This window comes from Chaetodon trifascialis, chromosome 17 (assembly GCF_039877785.1).
Source record: "Chaetodon trifascialis isolate fChaTrf1 chromosome 17, fChaTrf1.hap1, whole genome shotgun sequence".
NCBI classification, from domain to species: Eukaryota; Metazoa; Chordata; class Actinopteri; order Chaetodontiformes; family Chaetodontidae; genus Chaetodon; species Chaetodon trifascialis.
Window position 1 is genome coordinate 7,983,055 of NC_092072.1, and position 19,435 is coordinate 8,002,489.

A 19,435-nucleotide genomic window follows, 5' to 3' on the forward strand; every position below is an offset into this window, starting at 1 on the left:
TTTTTGGAGCATTAACCATCTTTCCCAATCTGTAGTTGCTCCTGTGCCAACTTGTTTGAAACGTGTTGCTGCATCAAATTCATAAAAAGCAGATATTTACAAAAATCAATGAAGTCGATGAGTTCAAACATTAAATATATTGTCTTTGTGCTGTTTTCAGTTGAACATATGTCAAAAGGATTAGCCAATTATCACATTGTTTTAAGTTTTACACAGCATCCCAACTTTTGTCAAAGTTTCAATAAAGATAATTATGGCCAAACTTTCACTTGTATGGTGATGTCAGCTTTGTAATATACTTCAGACTTTTGTCAGACTTAAGTTGTTTGATGCTCTTGATTGCTCATTATCTCTGAGCATGTGATCTCATTTGGATGAAGCTCTGGCTTCACCCTCATGCTTCCTCCGGCTCACACAGCAGAGCCGGAGGTAAACTGACTGTTTTCCTTCCACACATCCACGGCGTGAGTGCTCTTTGAAGTGAGAATCAGGAGGAAACTTGTGTAAAATCACGTGACTCCATTACCACGAGTGACGTTTTAATAAACATGAATATTATTATTGGTACACAACATGTTAAAGGTAACAGCAGCAGCCATTCTCAAAAGTTTCGCCCTCTGTGAACTGAATCGTGGCAGTGCTTCATTCAACAGTAGGACATTTTAAAGCGTCTCTCGCGCGCTTGATGCAGCACGACTGAAATCCACAACACCATCCGTCCTGTTTGATCTTCCATTAAAGGCGCAAGATCAAAACTCCAGCCCGGCTCCGTTCTTTCAGGCTGTCAGAGAGTTAGTGGTACATTGTTTCACTTCAGTAAAAATCACACTTCTGTCAGCCGGCGTCACTCTGGGTTACACGTCAACGCAGTACAAAATGTGTTCAGACACATTCTACGAGCTCTGAGGCCAAAATCACTCATGTCACTTATTGCAGACTCTACATGATTCAGCATTATTCTCTGGTGCTCAGCTTCTGGCTGAAATGTCTTATTTGGATACAACCACCATTACAAAAAACATTACAAGTCAAAGAAAACTATTTCAACAAATATTACAGCTTTTTACAGAGAAAAGGTTCAGGTTGTGAAACACGAGTCGAGCTGTGGTTGTTTTTCTTTAGAAACGTGCCTGCTGTCCTTATTTTATAAATTACAGAAACAATGCATTAGCAGACATTATTATTATTATTATTATTTGGGTTATAATTACAAGGTATCACTAGCAATTCTTGTATATAGCAGTTAAACTAATGTTCCTGTCATCTGACAGCTTAAAACTTTTAAACTTAAAAAAAAAAAGCTCCATACAAAGTGACCCATCTTTCTCTTTCTGCTTCAGTCTTCTGTGTTTTGGCTCAAAGTCTTTGATATGTAGTAACGTAGACGAGTGGGAAACTATAACACTGCAGTTTCCCTAAGCAGGCAGGATGTTCGTCCTCCTCTTAAAGAAAGGGTGCGCTCCTGTGGAGAACTGCGGCCCGGCTCGTGGGTCAGTTAGCAGCGTTTGGTGGTCCCTCTGGGATGAGTGACATGAAGAAGGTTATGATGAAGGACCACGTGGAGGACAGGAAGCCCGTGTGGGGGGCGCTGTTTGGATCCTCTGCCCCTTCCTCTCCGCTTTCCCCTTCATCATCCGAGCCGTCGTCCGCCACTCCTTCCTGTGTGGGACAAAGTCAAATTAGGATGGGGAGGCTCATTCTTCTCGTTCTACTCTGTAAAAATCCTGGAGGCATCTGGAAGCTGGTGCTTCAGCGAACGGCTCGTACTGCAGACACAATCTTTGCTACGCATAAAATCAGCCCATCACGCTCATGTTCTGGGTTAAAAACAGTGACGGATGAGAGGCGGCTACCATTTCTTGTAAGTCGTGGTTTTGCAGCTCCCCCTCCACGTCGTCCCGATTGGCTCGGTCTCCGGGAAGCTGGAGCTCATTCTCCAGGTTGAAGGGAAACCAGCCAGCCTGATGCCTGCAGACAGAAACGGCAAAGTGACACTACAAACCTACAAGCCTGCCAATAACAATTATCAATATCTATTCAGTCAATTCTGAATAATCTGCAATCTAATCACTTTATCCTCAAATCCAAGTGGACGTTTGTGTCAGATGTAACGGTTTTACATCCATCCTCCATCATTACGGGAGGTGGATGAGATGATGCAGCAGAACTCCACTCACAGGTAAAGCACCAGCATGGCCATCATCACCATGACAAAGCGGCTGAAGGAGGAGTAGAAGTAGACGACGCTGAGTAAGATCGCGGCGCGTGAAAACGTGTACACCCAGTCCAGCCAGTCCCGGTTCAGCTCCTCCTCGTTCAGGATCTCCCCTCCCTGGGCGTTCATCTGCACTTCCGGGTTGCCGCGATGATCCGCCTGAGGCCGCTGGCTCAGAGGATCGGGCTGGTTAGACTGAGTCGGGGGCTGGCCTGGCCTGAGGTGTTGAGAGGAGGCAGCCAGTAACTGACTGGAGGGAGAGGGAGGCACAGAGAGGATGGATGGTGACACCATGGCTCTAAATATTCAGCAGACATGAAGAGGCGGAAGCATGCAGGGACTCACTAATGCATGTAGTACTGTCGGGCGTACAGCTGCTGCCACCACATTACAGTCATGGGGTTGTAGTAAGTGGGCATCATGTTTGTGGGAGGTGCCGACTGTGAGGAGTACTGGTTCCAGCTGGAAACAGAGAGAGTGCATCCAGAAACAGTCACATTAAACTGTAAGCTAACGTGAACCACACAGGAAAGAAGTCCTGTACCTCACGTCCTCGTCAAAGAGGCTGTGACGTACAAAAAATCTAACTTCGCAAACAGACTAAACTTAACCGAACTAATTATTTCAACCCAAGAGGGAGCGGCGAGCTGACAACTCATGATACGCAGGCGGAAGATTCTTCTGCTTGGGCTGCGTCACTGATGGCTTTTGAAACGTACTTTTTCATTAAAGCTTTAATTAACGTCCAGTGTGAGCGCAAGGGATGCTCGCCCACTCCTCTGTGAACGATCTCCTCATTTATTAGATAGAGAATCCTGCAGCACAGCAGTTAATGATGTCCCACAGTGCACAAGCATCACAAGTCATTTATTTGGGACTCTCGTTTACTTCCCTTTTGCTCACATGCTGCATAAGAGCCTTTTGCTGGATACTCAGGATTTTTTTTTTTAACTCTTTTGTCCCACATCAGGTACTGATGTGGCTTTCACCAGTCCAAAAAGCTTACGTGTGCATAAACTGTAGATACGTATGGTGGTCAGGGAAGGGTGCAGGTCGCTGTCTGAGTCCATCACCGGCGTCTCCTGCAGATGACTGACTATTCTGACCAGTGGAAGGACTGACAGAGGTTTGAAGAGGCTGTAACCACACAGAAGAAGTTCAGAGGGTTAGACATGATGGTCCATCTTGAAAAAGAGGCAAGCAATGTTTTGTTTAAATCCGCAGGGAGGTGCAGATTGCAGCGGCAAGCCGGATGATGAAAGGAAATGTGCTGCTGATGAAATGAATGGAAAGGTGTGAGGAGCGCGTGGGTGACCCACCGAGGGACCGGCCGAGCTCTCCTGAGGCTTGTTACTGTGGCTGCGGGGGGGCTTCGGGGAGCTGGGAGGAGTTCGTGAGGCGCACACCAGATGGAGCATATGGTACTCATCCTGCTGTGGAAGCAAGTACAGCTCATTATCAAGCAGAGTTTACGTACTGCATGTTCAAAGGAGGACAAGAAGGTTCTGAACTTCATGGATGTGCAACGCATCAACAAATCACTTCAAAACGTTTCGAAATCTACTTTTTGGACACCTGCTTTAATAAAATAAAGTGAGTGTTATATTATATATTGGTAAATGCTACACTGATAAATAGGTAACAACACGCCCAATTGATTATCTCAATGAAATAACACCCAATAACTGGAAAACTTGAGATCCCATTTTAAAGTCATTTACTTTGATGGTGAATATTGCTGCGTCCCTCAGGCGCAAAACAAGCAAGACATTGGAAAAAAATAACATTTTAAGCTGAATCAATACAAAGATAAACAGATAAACTCCTCTCTTTATGCTTGTTTGACTCATGTTTTCTTATTTTTGTGCTGTAATACCACTCGTCACTCTTGATAATAACTTTTGTGGACAGCAAGTCTGCATCTATCTAACAGTTAAATACGAAGTTACAGGAGCCTGTCATGGTATGTGCTGCATTTCAAAAGCGAGACAAATGTTCTAAACTTCACGCGTTCCCAAAACAGTATGTAGACACCTCTACTTTACACTCCTACGTAACCGAACACCTCATTCCTCAAACCATAGCAACTCGTATGTTGATATAACTCTTCTGGGAAGGCGTTCCAAGAGGTTTTGGAGCCTGGCTGCGGGGATTTACACCCATTCAGAGAGCATTAGTGAGGTCAGCAAGTGATGCTGGGCGATAAGACCTGGCTCACAGTTCACGCTGCACTTCCAGAGGTGTTGGATGAGGTTGAGGTCAGAGCTCTGCGCAGGCCAGTCAGTCTACTCCAGACCAAACTGGGAAAAACATTTCTTTGTGCGCAGGACCTTTTCCAAACTGTTGCCACAAAGTTTGAAGCACACTGAAGCAAAATATGAGTTCATACCATGAGAGGTTCGCACGCTTAGAGCCTCGTGTGCTTCTTGTTAGCTTTACAATTATTAAACCAGAATTGTTCTAAGAAATACAAAGTCTGCAACAGAGAGAACCTACCTTTCTGAGCACATCTTTTAAGGTAAAGTGATCCAACAGCAGCTTCCCAGAATACACCAGCCTCTGGTCTTTGGAGCTCTAAAAATCCAAAATTAAAACGATAATGGGGTCACAGGAGAGAACAGTACATCAGGAGGAACGTAAAGAATACAGTTTGCCCTTCTTAAACATTTTTTGCCAGTGTCAACAATGACAATACAACAATAAACAGGAAATAGGGCTGTGCAATATGACCATAGATCGTAATCAGACTCTTTATGGCTGTATTTTTCATCGTTTGGATGATGCCTTCTTTTGCACGACGCGGATGCAAGCAGGAAATCTGCATGAAGGCAACACAAACAAACCGGCTGAGACAACATGAGGAGCTTGTACCTAAAAGAGGGGCCGCTTCTATCGGATGTGGTTTGAGTATGAAAAGTCTGATATGGGCCAGAAATCTGTGCTAACTGCAGACCGGTCCCCACAGCAGACTCAAACACCACTAACCTCTTTTACCACTTACGCAAGCTTAAGTGAAAATCTGCACAGACGCTGCGCAGAGACTTGGGTCATTTGGCACAGCCCGAGCAGGAAAACAGCAAACTCAGAAATGTAGATCACGACACCAAAAGACAGAGATTTTGTGTGAGTGAATAATGAGGATGAGATCATAGTAACCTCAATCTGTATAAGTGGGTCTTAACGGTGGATTAAACTAGCAGTGCAACAAGGTCAGAGTGTGTCCTCTTAAAACCTACACTGAACGTGCGACCATTCAGGAATCTAAATATTCCAAATCCTGGCCAACTTGCCACTGCGAGCCTTTTAATCTAGGTTCAAGGTGCTTCATTGTTAAATATGCCGCAGTTAATGTTTGCTAGATTACGCTAAGTGCAGCCCTTTCAGAAGTTTCACAAGGGAGCAGTTTGTCCCGGCCTGCGTTTACAATGATTGCATCAGAACAAGTCCCGAGCAGAGAGGAAAGGGAACAAAGTCAGCTTAGCAGAACAATACAGCAGGAATCTAAATGCCTTCCTTTCACTGTGACGTCAAATGCACAGATACCGAGGCTCTTTCAGCTACTATGACTCTGGAGACACAACGTCTTCCACCTCAGAGGAGAGATCAAGGTTAACGGTCTGCACCACTTTTATGACAGTTCGACAGTAATGTGATTAACAGAAGACGCTTTGCAGAGTTCAAACAGCAAGAGTTCAGCTGGAAAATGTTGGCTGTGTGCAACTCCTGGACTCAAATATAGTCTAAAGCAGCAGCCATTTCTTCTGCACAAGCGGAACCTTAAATCTGACATCAAACACCAGAAAGCAAAGTTTGATCCTGTATCGCAGGGCATCCTGGTGAGCCAGCTCACCATGTGTACCAAGTACATGATAGTCTTACATGTTTTCACCATCACTTTCTGTCTTCCTGTCACACTATGCAGCCAAACAGGTAAAAAAAAAAAAGGAGGAAAGCAGGCAGTAGCAGCTTTAAGTAGACTGGAGTAAAATACTCACTGGTTTGCTCGGGTATACATCTGACAGGTGTGCTTTGAGCTTCTCCACAGTCCAGTTCTGGTAGCAGTTGATGGTCTGGTCATCGTACTTCTGGTTGGGTGCCCTGATGACAAGGGTAACAGGACTGTCCACAACACCCTGATCCATGACTCAAAACCATTTGTGTCCAGTGGAAAGCTAAAGGAAGAGCTGGACTGGCCTGTCGGGGTACTGGCTGCAGCCCTCCTAACACTCTTCTAGTGGGTTCTTGGCACCATCGGGGCAAAACTTAAATGTCATGTGAAGCTTGATGTTGCTAATCTGCAGCTGCAAGGTGTTTCCTATAATTTCGCACAGAGCATGAGGAGAGACAGGAAAGCATAGGGTTAGCATGACCTTAGTAACATATTAATTGGATATATTACGGACGACAAATTTGCGCCACAGTCAACCGAGCAGGGATTTGGCGTTGCATGTACCGTTACGATAATATTTCACAGCTAATTAACCATTACTGGGTTGAATGCGGTATGTAGTGTGACACACAGTTAACTAGCCAAACGTTTAATGACAGCCAGTGTCATACTATTATCACGTTATAAAGAGCTCGTACATACAGGGACATAACGGCACGTATGGGATAAAATAACATTTGGACACAACTCGCCCTGGTTAGGAGTATTTAACAACTGGCTAAGCTAACGTTAGCCGCTGGGTTTTAATAGCTACTAATGTCAGTCAAACCAGGCAGGAAAAGTTGTTAGCTAGCATTCTTAGCTAGCCGAATTAAAACGATCCAGTTTTATAGAGATAGGTGTCTCCAACAGAGGACATTATATATTGTTTACTCACCAAGTCCACTCCCTGTGACCGAAATACACAGCCTACTTACAACTCCAATCCCTGACTGAACCTGTCTGTCCGTCTTCTTCGCTGGATGTGAGCATGCCGTCGACATTCAATGTTTATGGTTAATTACCGCCACCTACTGATAAACGTGTTCATTACAGCAAAGACATGATAATAAAATCCAGTGTGGGCTATAACAAAAAGATATCTTTATGTACAGTCCGTGGCCTTGACAAATATAAGAAATAAGCAATTAGAAATATGATAATAAAAAAGAATAAATTGTTTCTTAGTATACAACCGAAACAGCCTCCAAAATAACCATGACATTGTATCAACACCTCTAAAAAACAAGTCACTCAATTACAAAGACCCAACTTTATGAAGGTGAGACTTATTGTAGGGCTGTTGTGTTAGACTGTATTCATTTCAGCTTCTGTATCTGCACATAAACTGGCAGCTGAGTCTGTTTTCATAGGCAATTTTTGGAATATATTGTATGATTTTTGCCATAAATCAGGACCAAAAAAAAAGAAAAAACAGGACAGAAAACTACAAGCATGTTCATAACTATGTTAAGATTTGACCAGTGATTGAATGAGTGGTTCACTTTGTAGTACTCAGGCCCATTGAAGTGATTCCATTTGACTGCCATCTGGCGGTGGTAGCACAGTATAACACCCCTGTTTCACTGTAGTTTCCTCTGATTTATCAAACTGACAAAACCTTTGGTGGCCTTTGGCAGATTTCTCTGTTTGTTTGTTGTTTTATTAGTTTTGTCCAAATGTTAAGTGGCACTCATTCCTTTAAGAATCAAGGCCAGCACTGCAGCAGAAAAAAATTTAAATAAAAGTCCAAAAAATTGGAAAGCATTAAGTGTTATGCCTTGGTATATCAACAGATTTGTAAAGGACAGAAAAAGGAACTTTTCACGCAAAGATGACTCAAGTCATTGGTGCTATGTAACGAAAATGTCATTAACTGACCAGATGAAGTAAGCACACATTTGTTTTACTTACTCTTAGTGTTCATTTTCATTTTTAGTGTTTTGCCTTATTATTATTATTTTTTATTGTTTGTTAATTTATCTTTGACATGTCAGCAATGTACAGTGAGTGTTTTTGTGTGGTTTTGTGGTATCATTTGGAAAACCAAAATAAAATGCTCACAAAAAGTGAGCAAGCAACAAACAGCCTCAGCATTAGTGTAGGGAGAGCATGACTGAATAAATGCAGATTTTTTTCATGTTTCATTACAATTTATTGTACAAATGGTTAGCGTAATTATATGCACTACAACATTATGGAGGTACACATGACAGTGGGCTGCTCTGCATGGAAACATACAAACTCTTCATCAAAACACACACTATCACCTGAAAACATGCTTGATACATCGTATTACACCTACACCACCGAAGCTACAGAAAAATACAAGCAAACTGATCAAGTTGAGGCAGAACATGAAGTTCAGCACAAAACTGTGCATGAATGTGCTCAGCCTGCTCTGAAAGTGGGTTAACCTACTTCTGCTTGATTCATAAAACTCAAGAGACCTTGCAGGATCTTGTGCAGACATTGCAGGCTTCTGTACTACTTCGTGAGTAGACAAGAGCATGTTCATCCTGTGTGTGTGTGTGTGTGTGTGTGTGTGTGTGTGTGTGTGTGTGTGTGTGTGTGTGTGTGTGTGTGTGTGTGTCTCATCCAAGTGACCGACCAAAGTGACGACCTGTCCTGGGTGCGCCCCAAAGGATAGCAGTAATAGATAATAATGTGATGGATGGACCCTATGAATCATATCCTACTTCCTTCACGAGGTCACCAACCATATGAGGACTTTCGGCAATAAAAGCACCTCTCACACAAGAGGAGCACTCTCCCCGTGACGTCCATCATGCTTGTTTCACTGTTAATACCTTTGACTGCTCATGTTAACAAGGTGATGTACAGTATGGCAGCAGTACGCATGTCTCCTTTAATGGCACTGCATTAGAGATGTTTTTTTTCCATTTCCCTCTTCCTGTGTGTTCATCCATCTATTACCCTGCTTAACAAATGATAGTTTTTCACATCCTGCCTCAATTTAGCAGAGGCTGATATTGTAATATGGGACACTTCCGACCTGCTGTCACTGTTTATGAGATTTTAAAAGTGGAAGAGGTTGAAATGAGGTCAGCGTTAACCTCAATTCTGATGTAATTCTCCATCCCCATAGAAAATGATGTTTTCAGATATCTAATTAGTTGCCTCATTTGATTCAGTACTGTGCTATCATGAGTTTTTTGGGGGATATTTTTGAAGATGTGTCTTCTTCTGCTCATTAGCGGTGTCTCTGTTCCTGCTGTTGTCATCATGTTTACACTTGGTCTATTCAATGGGCTCTTGGTGCCATCACACTTCCCTGAATGGATTTTAATAAAACCTGCATTGAAGTGGGTTGGTTTTCATGCAAAGTAAAGATTTGTTTGTACGCTTGCATCAGAAAGGGAAGTGAAAGAAGGCTGCAGATCAGTGATGCTCAGGGATGATTAATATCTTGTGAATGTTAGCTGTGGTCAGATTGGACATGTGTGCTGCTACACCAACTGAGTCGCTCAAATCACCCAAAGACGCAGGTCGAAACTGCACAAGAAATCCAACAAATTATTATTTCCAATCATTTTATTTCCTTCTTATACATTCACAGCAAGTCTAACAGCCCTTAGTGGCCATTGGGGGTCATGGCAGTGTCTTTATACACTGAGCTGAGAGAAAGTCTTCCTCCTGCAGTACAATAAATAAGCCTGATAAATGATGCTGTTGTATGAAAAGTTAAAGCTGCAGGTTGCACATTGATGAATGTTAAAAAGAGAAAATGCTGAGAACTTTCATCTTCTCAAATCCAAAAAGTTGTTTAATTCAATAAGGCCTCTTTCTCCCTTTTACCCTTTGACAAATCAATAGACAAAGCAAATTAAAAAGCTGTTATTTATTAAACAATGCTGCGAGTTTTCCTTTTCTCTTGAACTGAACAGACTCAGAGGCCCTTGTGCCGCCTCTCTTCATAATGAGTGCCTACATTAGTGACGCACTAGTGTGAAAAGGTCACTGCCTGGAGGAGGTTTTAATTAAGCAGTAACAACTAGGGGTGTAACACAGTTTGTTTTTGTGGTCGGGGTGCAATTTGGTGTTCTTTGTGTGCTAAATTGCATTCATACTGCAGAGCTCTATCTATACATCTATGTATCTGAGAAACAGTCAAAATCCCTGTCCCATTAAATTGTTCATCTAGTGGTCGTCTGCCAAGATACTGAACCCCAAAACTGCCCCCGATGCTGTGCCATCGTTGTGTGAATTCGTATGTACATCGCTTTGGATAAATGCATACATACATGAAGACTTTTGTTGAACAGTGTGGAGCTTTGACGCATCATTTAGAGCTTGGTTTTGGGGACTTCGGGTCCCAACCTCAGCTTTTCTAAAACCCGGCTGAAGCTATACTGAATGTGTAATATGTTAATATTTTACATAGTATCTTACAAATAAGCTAAGAAATAAGTAACATCTGAAATATGCTCGGTAAAAGCTCGGTCCTCTTCCTAGTTTCACAGCATCTGTACACCTCAGGTATTCTGTCTGACTCTAGCATCTCAGCGCCGTCTTTTGCCATAAAATATTAAACAAGGACGACTTACTTACACTTTGGCTGCTTTTTCTACCTGCAGTGATCTTCAATGTATTAGAATAGCAGTACACACAGACACGCCAGCAAGATTAAGTTTTAATGTCGGTATGCTTATGCGTGGTTTAATTAGATAACTGGGATTTATGTTTTACTACTGCGGACGATAAATTAAACCGACTCGTGCATGTATCTATATGTCTACACAGGAACTTGAAGCTAAGCTCTCGCTCAGTGTTGGAAAATCAAAATGAAATTAATGAAACACTGACAAATCCTCTGTTCAGAGCTGGAATGTTTATTTCACAGCTCTACTGTTTTCTTGACACTTGCCCTTTGAAATATCATTAGTCATAATAAATAAAAGAAATCTATTGGTCAATGCTGTCAGTTTGTGTTTTCATTTTTATTGTGATGAATAGATTCTGAAGCCCTTGTGCCCCCTCACTGTAATTCATGATGGGAACTTACAATTAGTGACTCACTGTTGGCTGAGGAAGGATGAGGCTTTAACTCCGGTTTGACTGCGTTAAGGACCATGTCAAGATCGTTTAACCCTCAATTATGCGATAATGATAAGTAGAGCTCCTTCACACTTTGGGGCCATTAAGAACATCCTGCTGCCTGAATGAGTCACCTTATCATTGAACATTGCCTGAACATGATGGAGTTATTCGCACGCTATATGTTTAAATCGGTAAACATATGAATTAAAGTAATTGACAGCACACTACCAACGATGTAAAAGCAAAATTTTACAAGTACAGATAGTTATGAGTCATACGCTGACACTGTTCCACACACCTGGTGCCAACACTGGGTGGCAGTATGCATTCATTTTTACAATGAAGTCAAGTTGAATTACACTAAAATGAACATCATTTCTGTACTCCCTGCACCTAAAGCTCCAACATGATCATGATGATATTTCAACAAATATACATTTAATGCTCACAACATTTGAAAAATGCAAATGCGCCCAGTGATCCGGAGCCTGACACCTTTCCCACGGTGGTCCACGAAACGTGACTCAGCGGAAAAAGTGCTGTGACTTTCTGCAGCAAACACGTGTGCTGCACTTCAAAACATGCCACCACAGTGCCGAGCTGTGTCACTGCCAATGCAAAGTGCAGCACTGCTTTCACATACACATGCACGCACAAACCTGAACTTGGCATCAGTGAGTCCAGAGATAGGGTTCAGAGAAGACCTATTGCTCAGTCTTGCGTGGAGGTACCTGTAACATTGACACTTTACTGTATCTCTGATGCAACAGTTTGCTTAACGTTGTGCACTTTGATCCACTCTGCAGCTCTTTGCAGTAAAGCTCTACAATTTAAACTCTCAACTGATGCTATTACACTGGAACAGGCCATTGATTAATTGGGGTGAAATTTGAAGATTGCTTTCAGCAATTCATCTTGCGTCAGTAACTAAAGATATCAAACTGAAAACTTTTCTTTTTGAGCCGCATGACTGTCTTACGCACACACGTCTGTCTAGCCAGTTTAAAAGACAGCAGTCCCCATGGAAACAGGTTTCCTATCTGCGGGAGCTCCATAAACAGATTTCCTGATAGAGAGGGACGGGAGGGAGGGAGAAAGAGAGAGGGTGAGAGGACAATACTCAAAATGTGAGGTCTGTAATATCCATGGCTCAACTGTGAGCAGGACATATAGTATCTGGAGACACGGTACAACCCCGATTTCAAAGACGCTGTGCAAAAGGTAAATAAAAACAGAATGCAATCATTTGATAAAGAACTGTGTTTACTGACAGCAGAGTTCCTGAGCCCATGTAGTAATCTCCTTTATCCAATCATGTGTTCACAAAGTGGTGAACCTCGCTCCATCCTCGCTTGTGAGCGACTGACCCTTTCCAGGAGGCTCCTTTCATACCCAATCATGACACTCTCACCTGTTACCAACGAGCCCGTTTACCTGTGGAATGATCCAAACAGGTGTTTTTGGAACATTTGGCATCTTTCCCAGTCTTTAGCTGCTCCTGTCCCAAGTTTTTTGAAATGTGTTGCTGTCATCAAATTCAGAATAAGCTTATATTTATAAAAACAATGAAGGTGATGAGGAAAAATATTAAATACATTATCTTTGTGCTGTTTGAGTATATGTCAAAACGGATCAGCAAATGATCACATTGTGTTTCCTTTATCTTGCACTCAGCATCCCAGTGGTTTTGAAATTAGATTCATTTATGGGGAGCTCCACATGCCACTTGTTCTGGTTCTCCCCTTCTCTGTATTATCAGGTACTCATGACTCACCTGCTAAGTTGACGCAACTGAGGTATTTTCTTGCAGTGCACCATTAGCCTTAAGTTTTCCCTGTGAACCAGCATGAAGTATGGGAGCGGATGAATGAAAGCAGCCATCAGACAATAAGGATGACTCAAACCTTTCTCTATATATGTCAGTCCTCTCTGCCCACAGGATGGAAAAATGTAGAAATTAGGAAAGGTCAATTGCACTCTATTTGGCTAATGAAACCCCTTCCATTAGTGCTAAAAATTGATGTGAAGTTGGGATGGTAGATCGCCTGTGTAGTTTCCTTCACAGTATTTGTCTCCTCTATCAGCTTGTGGTGGGTTGTTAGGTTGCACACATCATGATGACCCCGTGCCATGTCTCCACAAAGGGCCCATCACTGATGCATGTGCCACCTGTGGGTCTGTAACACTGCGTTGTGTAAGTTTTATTTCTGGCGAGCTCCTAATGGCCCCATACAAACCATGAATAGCATACTCAGCAGACACTGCGCATGCATTGTTGAGGCAGAAACATCTTGGCGGAGGCATTGTGATTAATGATGGTTCCCCATGTGGGTTAATTATCTGTTGCATCAACCAAAAATAGTTCCTTGGATCCACTCCAGAGCGTTAAAGATAGTTACTGGTGGTGTACAACCAATGGCTGGGTTTAAAGAGATGTATTTATAGGAAACTGTGATGTAAAATGGAGCTCAGGAGAGCTGGAAGTAGTACTTTGGAAATCTGTAATTTAAAGAAAGATTTATTTGCCACACAAGAAAGTGTATGTGGAAAGGAAACAAAAATGACTTGTTGCATATGACCTCCAGGAAAGAGAGGTTACTGTAGATTGATATGATCTCCCTGCTCCAAACCAAATGAAGAAAAATAACTATTTGTTCAAGATGTTTTTATCTTCCCAACAGGTGGAACAATTCATCCATCCATGTCTCCTCATGTTTAAGCCAAGGAGCTGCAGCACTTTTACAATTAGTTCAAAATTCAGTGAAATTCTCTGAAGCACTTTCTAACCCTGATTTAAAAAGTGCTATGAGTTTTACTGTTTTACAAGAAGTGTTTATATTTAGATATTAGTAGATCAGTGATGGTTTGACATACTTTCAAGCACTGACAGTTCAGCCCACTAAAACACAATAGATGTTCTGTTCTCCCTGACGAGTGCCAACTTCTGTTTACCACCCACCTTACAACAAAACCAACAGCAAAACCTCTACTTTTTTGACAGACTTAATGATTGCCTAAAGCTTATCCGAGACTAATTTTGATAGATTAACATAAAGTAACTAACTTAAAAATACCTTTTTCAAACCTCAAAAAAAGTTGAGGCGCACCCAAGAGAGCAAGCGTGACAGCTGGTGTGACTGTAGGGTTAGTTTTGCACAGAAAGCTTTGGTAGAAGAGTGTTACAGGTTATTTTGGGGTGTTTTTACCTGAACACTTGACTTGCATACATACTATTCTGTATAATCACGGCCCCTCGACTGGCCGATGTAAAGTCATTTTTCCTTTCCAGACCTCATTTGTTCTCGGCAGGGGGGTTTGGTTTGCCAACACTCAGACATCACAGCAGTTTAGTTCGGTTTTAGCACTTGTGGTTGACCCGACAGCTTCGGGGGGACACTGAGTTACAGTTCTAGAAAATACCATATGGGAGGCAAAGGAATGTAAATCACAGACATCTTAAGGAATTTCTGCAGCTCTGCTTGCATTGCATCAATCATATTTCCCTTTTTTACTTTTGGTTTTTCAATTCAATCAAAAAACATATTAAAAATGCACTTACACCCTTTAAAGGAAACAGTAGGTAACTGCTGAGAGAATATGTAAACGTGTATGTTTGAATAAAAGGTGCCATGCTTGTGCAAAGGTTGCCCAGAGCTGCAGTTCTTGTGAAACCGTATTCTGTGTGAAATCACATCCCATTCACGCTATCTTCCTCCTACAGTTTGACTTAATGAATAACATTATTACACAAATAAACGTGTTTACTGTCATCCCACTAAAAGGCAAAAATAAATCTTAAAAGAAGCAATAAGTGCGTTGGTAGTGTGAGGCTTGACAACCAGTAGACCTTCCTCTTCTTCATCCTCCTCCTTTCTACGAGCCCAGAAACAAAACATGAATGGAGGTACAGACTCAGGCATGTCAGCACTGTCAATGGGTTTGACTACTCATTCAGAAAGAAAAAAAAAAAACAGCGTATACAAAGTGTTGAAAACGGACTCTGTGTCTATCATTTTACTGTCTATCAACATTGGGATAATGGGTGCAAGGCCTCTGCAATAAGCGAGTCAAGCGGAAAGCTGCACTTAAGTAAAAGTGCTGTGCAATGCTCAAAGTGTGTTGTATTGAACAAGTTGGCTCTCTGGGATGAGTTTCCATAGCTACGGGTTCATCAGCATGCAGGACACGTATAGTCTAACTCCACTTGAGATGTGAGAGAGGGGACAAGCAGGTTGAATTGATGCACTCTGTAGAGTCACAAATGGTACCATTAAGTTCAATTAGCAGGCGTCCATCCGATAACTTCAGGCTGTTGTCTGGATAGTTACTCCAAAAGGTCTTTTATACCAAACAACACTGTATGACTTCTGAAAGTTAACTACATGCTATATAAATCATTTATCTGTAGCCAGAGGTGGAGGAAATGTTCAGATCCTTCACCACCACGCTCTAAAATCTGCACTGTATGCATAAAAAGTTCTTCAAGCACTCCACTACAAACAAGTCCTGCATTCAAAACCTTTACAGAAAAGTATCAAACTATTATCAGCATCAAGTATTAAAAGTAAAAGTACCCATGATGCAGTAAAATGGTCGCTATCAGTGTTTGAACTGTGTTATTTAATCTACAGCAATGCATCATATTCTGTAACATCACCATATGTTTGCAGCGCCGCTGCCCTGTGAGAACCACACATCTCTAAAAAGTCAACCTTTCACGCTCTCAGAAAAACATGCTGTTTTCAGCTTTGTGAGCACTTACCAGCTAATCCTTTCAGTAGTTCCTTTATCTTCAGAAATATCCCATAGAGGAACGCTTAATCCTTCAGTTTATCAGAACCATTACAGTCAAAATCATCAAATTTTAAGATATTAGGCCATCACTGGACAGGAAGGGTATGAAAAATGCAGAGGGGTACGAAGTACAATATCTGCCTCTGGGATGGATGTTACGGAGTAGAAGTATAATTTATTAAGCAGGATGCCACCATATGGAGGTATGACACACGTTTGGGGAATAAGCATACATTATGTATGCAGATGATCCTAAATATTTTGTTGCACATTTGCAAATAAATACCTGAACATAAACATATATGTGTGCGTGTGTGTAGTTTGTAGAGCAGTACTGTAGTAGAAGGTGTGTGTTTGGATCTCAGTAGGAAAAATGTTGTTTACATTTCTAAAACAATGTGGCCGAGAACTAATTTATGTGTTTCTCTCTGTCCTCCGTGTCCTGCTGTGTGGGTGAGGGAGGAGTGGGTGGAGGCTAACAGTCTACAGCTCTGCACATAGACTGCATAAAACAGGAACATAGCCTCCGTGATGTCCTCCTATGTTTCTGAAGAACCACTGTGAAGGTCAGACTTGCAGACCCACCCATCCCCCACTGTGACCTCCACCTTCACCTTCACCTTCTTCCTGCATTGCACGCTGACATTGGATGCAAATCGCAAGATATGGAATAATCCAATATTTGTAATTAGGCTGACCAGTTGCATAAATTAATAGCCTTTTACCACTTGGATTGATTGATAAAAAAAAGTGCTTTGTGCTTCTCCAAGTTGCATGCTTGTCTCAGTTTGCAGAAGAAGAACACAACTTTTCTTGTTAGATTACATATTCTGACCGCAAAGGCAGGGTCAGATCCTGCTAGGACAGCATTTCAACAGAGGTGGGAACATTCATAAGTGGTTCTCCTGATTGTCACAGGGAAAGCCTGTAATGATCCTGCGGCACTTGACCTTGACATGTCCCTTTAACCTCCCCCTCCCTGTAGCCATGTCGGTCAGTGCAGCCCTCAGCAGTGCCCTACTGTTCCAGTCTTCCTCTCAGGTCTTGGCAGAGAGCCTGAGCCACCTGACAGCAGCCACCAGGGCTTTTCAGTATCAGAGTGATGTATTCAGCTCCATTCTCTCGTCTCCCCTCAAGCGCAGCCAACTTCCTGTTGCTGGGTTACACTAATTGCAGCATTAGTATTCTGTATTGAGGTGCTGCCGGAAGCTGAGTTTTCACCAGACACCGATGGCCAGTGCAAGCCATTGTAATTACAACACCACAGAGACCCTCTGTCGTCTTTGCCTGAGTTTCTCAAACCCATGCAGCTTCCGCTTTGATTGCCTTTGTTTTGCTTTTTCTCCACGTCTTATCCTGACCTTTCAGTTAAATGGGTCCTGTTTCCTTCTTCAGACCACATCTACACTGGAGGTGTGCCTTTTGATGCAGGACCTCCTGTTGATCTCGCAAGCCAAAAAAAAATTATTCTGCAAATTTTATGTTTGTAAAGTGCCATCAACCAAGGAAATAGTCATTTAGACTGGCAGAGTTTGAGCAGCAGGACACGGCTGTGCCAACCGCAGTATGAACTCCCTTTAGTTACGACGATTAACATGTGCGTCTTGTCACATTCAGTGACATTCTGTGTTTGTGCACCAGTGCTGAAAAAATTATGTTAACCAATGTTCATTTCATTGCCACGCTGCCTTCACTGTTCACACTCTTCTTGTCCAAAGTAATTTATTCCAGGGAAAGACATCACCACAGCAACACGGCCATCGCAAGCTCAGGGTTCCTCCATATGTCGGGCTCAGTTACCGTGACAACATGTTTCACGGTGAAGTTCCAGTACAGAGGATGTCCCTGCATCGTGATGAAGAAAACTCATCGTGCAGTCTAAATAAGAAAACAGGAATTACTTTTTGTGCGATAAACATTTTTTTAAATTTGGTATTTACTTCCGGCAGCTGCTGTGTCAAACAGGGCACGCACGTGCTCGTGCAGAGTGTGTGTTTGTGTGCTCCAGCATGCGCCTGTGAGAGCATGAAGCATGCAGAGGAGTGGGCGAACATTCAAAATATTGGAGTTGCTGGTGCTCACTTAGTGACGCAAGAGATCTTTTGCAGGCTGCGTTCATCCCTGACCTGGCCAAAGGCAGATGGAGGATTTGTGTCATGAGTGTGAGGTGCTCATCAGACATAAACAAACCTTGTTTTTTTTGTTGCTTTTCTTTCTTACGTGCAGTTTAAAACATTGACAGTGTGCACAGAAATCTATCGCAGCTGAACCTTGAAAATTATTGCTCTTTTGTAATTTTGCATGCAGACCATGATTCTGCCCTTCTGCACAGATCGAAACAGAAGAAAGCTTCACTGATCTGGCATAGCATAGATTTCACATTCCTGCTGTTCACCTGCCTTTCTCCCTCACCCGGCATGCTTCTTCTTTTTTTTTTCAGCCTGACGTGCGTCATTAGACCTGTGTGAGTCTAAGCTCTCTGCAGTAACATCTGTGTCTCTATCAGGTGCAGTCACTACGTTCCTATGACACTTAAGCTTCTGCATCTCAATGGGAATGAAAGACGCAGAAACATTTATAGGTGAAGAACATTTATATTTCTTCCTGAAAGAGAAGGTCAACAATTATGTCATCGACAGCTGACAGCAATAAAACAATAAACAGAGAAAAATGATTCAGTTACAAATTACAGACATTGCAGATTTCAGCACCCCAGGCAATATTAGTCCTGTGCAAATAAGGCTTAAAGCTGCATTAATGTGCACTTACTTGTACTTGCTTGCCCTGTCAATATAGCAGTGCTTTCAGTGTTCTAAGAGGAAAATCAAGTTCCCTCTATCTTTTCTTAAAATTGAAGTCAAGTGTACTTGTGTCGCCCAATGTCTCCATAGGGCTGAAATGTCTAGAACAGCTTCTCAAGGAAGAGACTTCAGGAAAAGCAGCTCAAGGAGGGACCCTAAGTGGCTGCAGGTAGGAAAAGGACAATTATGGTTATAGTTAGTAGAAACACAAAATTCTATCCTATAATCCCAGAAAAGGTTTATGGGCCCAATGCTAATGTTGAGCAAGGATTAAGTTCCTCAACTTTCACGTCAGTGGTTACCCTGTGCAAAGGTACCATGCCTTTAACTGAAACTTGAAAATCATGACCATTATGCAGCCTGGCAGAGCACCGAACACACAGACTCGCCCTCAGGAGACTTTCCCCACCATTTGTTCTCTCAGATCTCCGAAAATCAATGCAACTCCACCAGAAGGACTTCAAAGGACGTATTTTCAGGTGAAACAGCAGCACTTAGTCTTTTCCAGAGAGGAAACATAAGCATTCAAATATAATTTCTTGCACTATTTGAAAAAGCTTCAGACAATGTTTGTGACATTTATTGTGCAGCGAGGCGTTCAAACAGACGGTAAAGGGTGTGCTTATCGAGAGCGAC

At 42.3% G+C, this 19,435-nt stretch overlaps 1 protein-coding gene across 1 annotated transcript; it reads right to left on the bottom strand.

The window, feature by feature from the left end:
- Positions 1–526: 526 nt before the first annotated feature.
- Positions 527–7,116, bottom strand: LOC139346317 (homocysteine-responsive endoplasmic reticulum-resident ubiquitin-like domain member 2 protein). Its single transcript, XM_070985338.1, has 9 exons — positions 7,042–7,116; positions 6,211–6,530; positions 4,712–4,789; positions 3,535–3,648; positions 3,222–3,352; positions 2,561–2,677; positions 2,178–2,465; positions 1,854–1,968; positions 527–1,659 (listed from the first exon to the last, which is right to left on the bottom strand). The coding sequence occupies exons 2-9, from the start codon at positions 6,355–6,357 to the stop codon at positions 1,492–1,494; spliced, it is 1,158 nt and encodes a 385-aa protein (XP_070841439.1). The 5' UTR covers positions 6,358–6,530; positions 7,042–7,116; the 3' UTR covers positions 527–1,491.
- Between the last annotated feature and the right edge of the window lie 12,319 nt (positions 7,117–19,435).

Bases quoted from the DNA above. Each gene is read 5' to 3' on its own strand.
- LOC139346317 (XM_070985338.1), bottom strand. From the start codon at position 6,357: ATGGATCAGGGTGTTGTGGACAGTCCTGTTACCCTTGTCATCAGGGCA. The intron at 4,790-6,210 runs GTGAGTATTTTA...TTGGATTTTTAG, and splicing joins ATGTATACCCGAGCAAACCA to AGCTCCAAAGACCAGAGGCT. The intron at 2,466-2,560 runs GTGAGTCCCTGC...CTCTCCCTCCAG, and splicing joins CGACAGTACTACATGCATTA to TCAGTTACTGGCTGCCTCCT.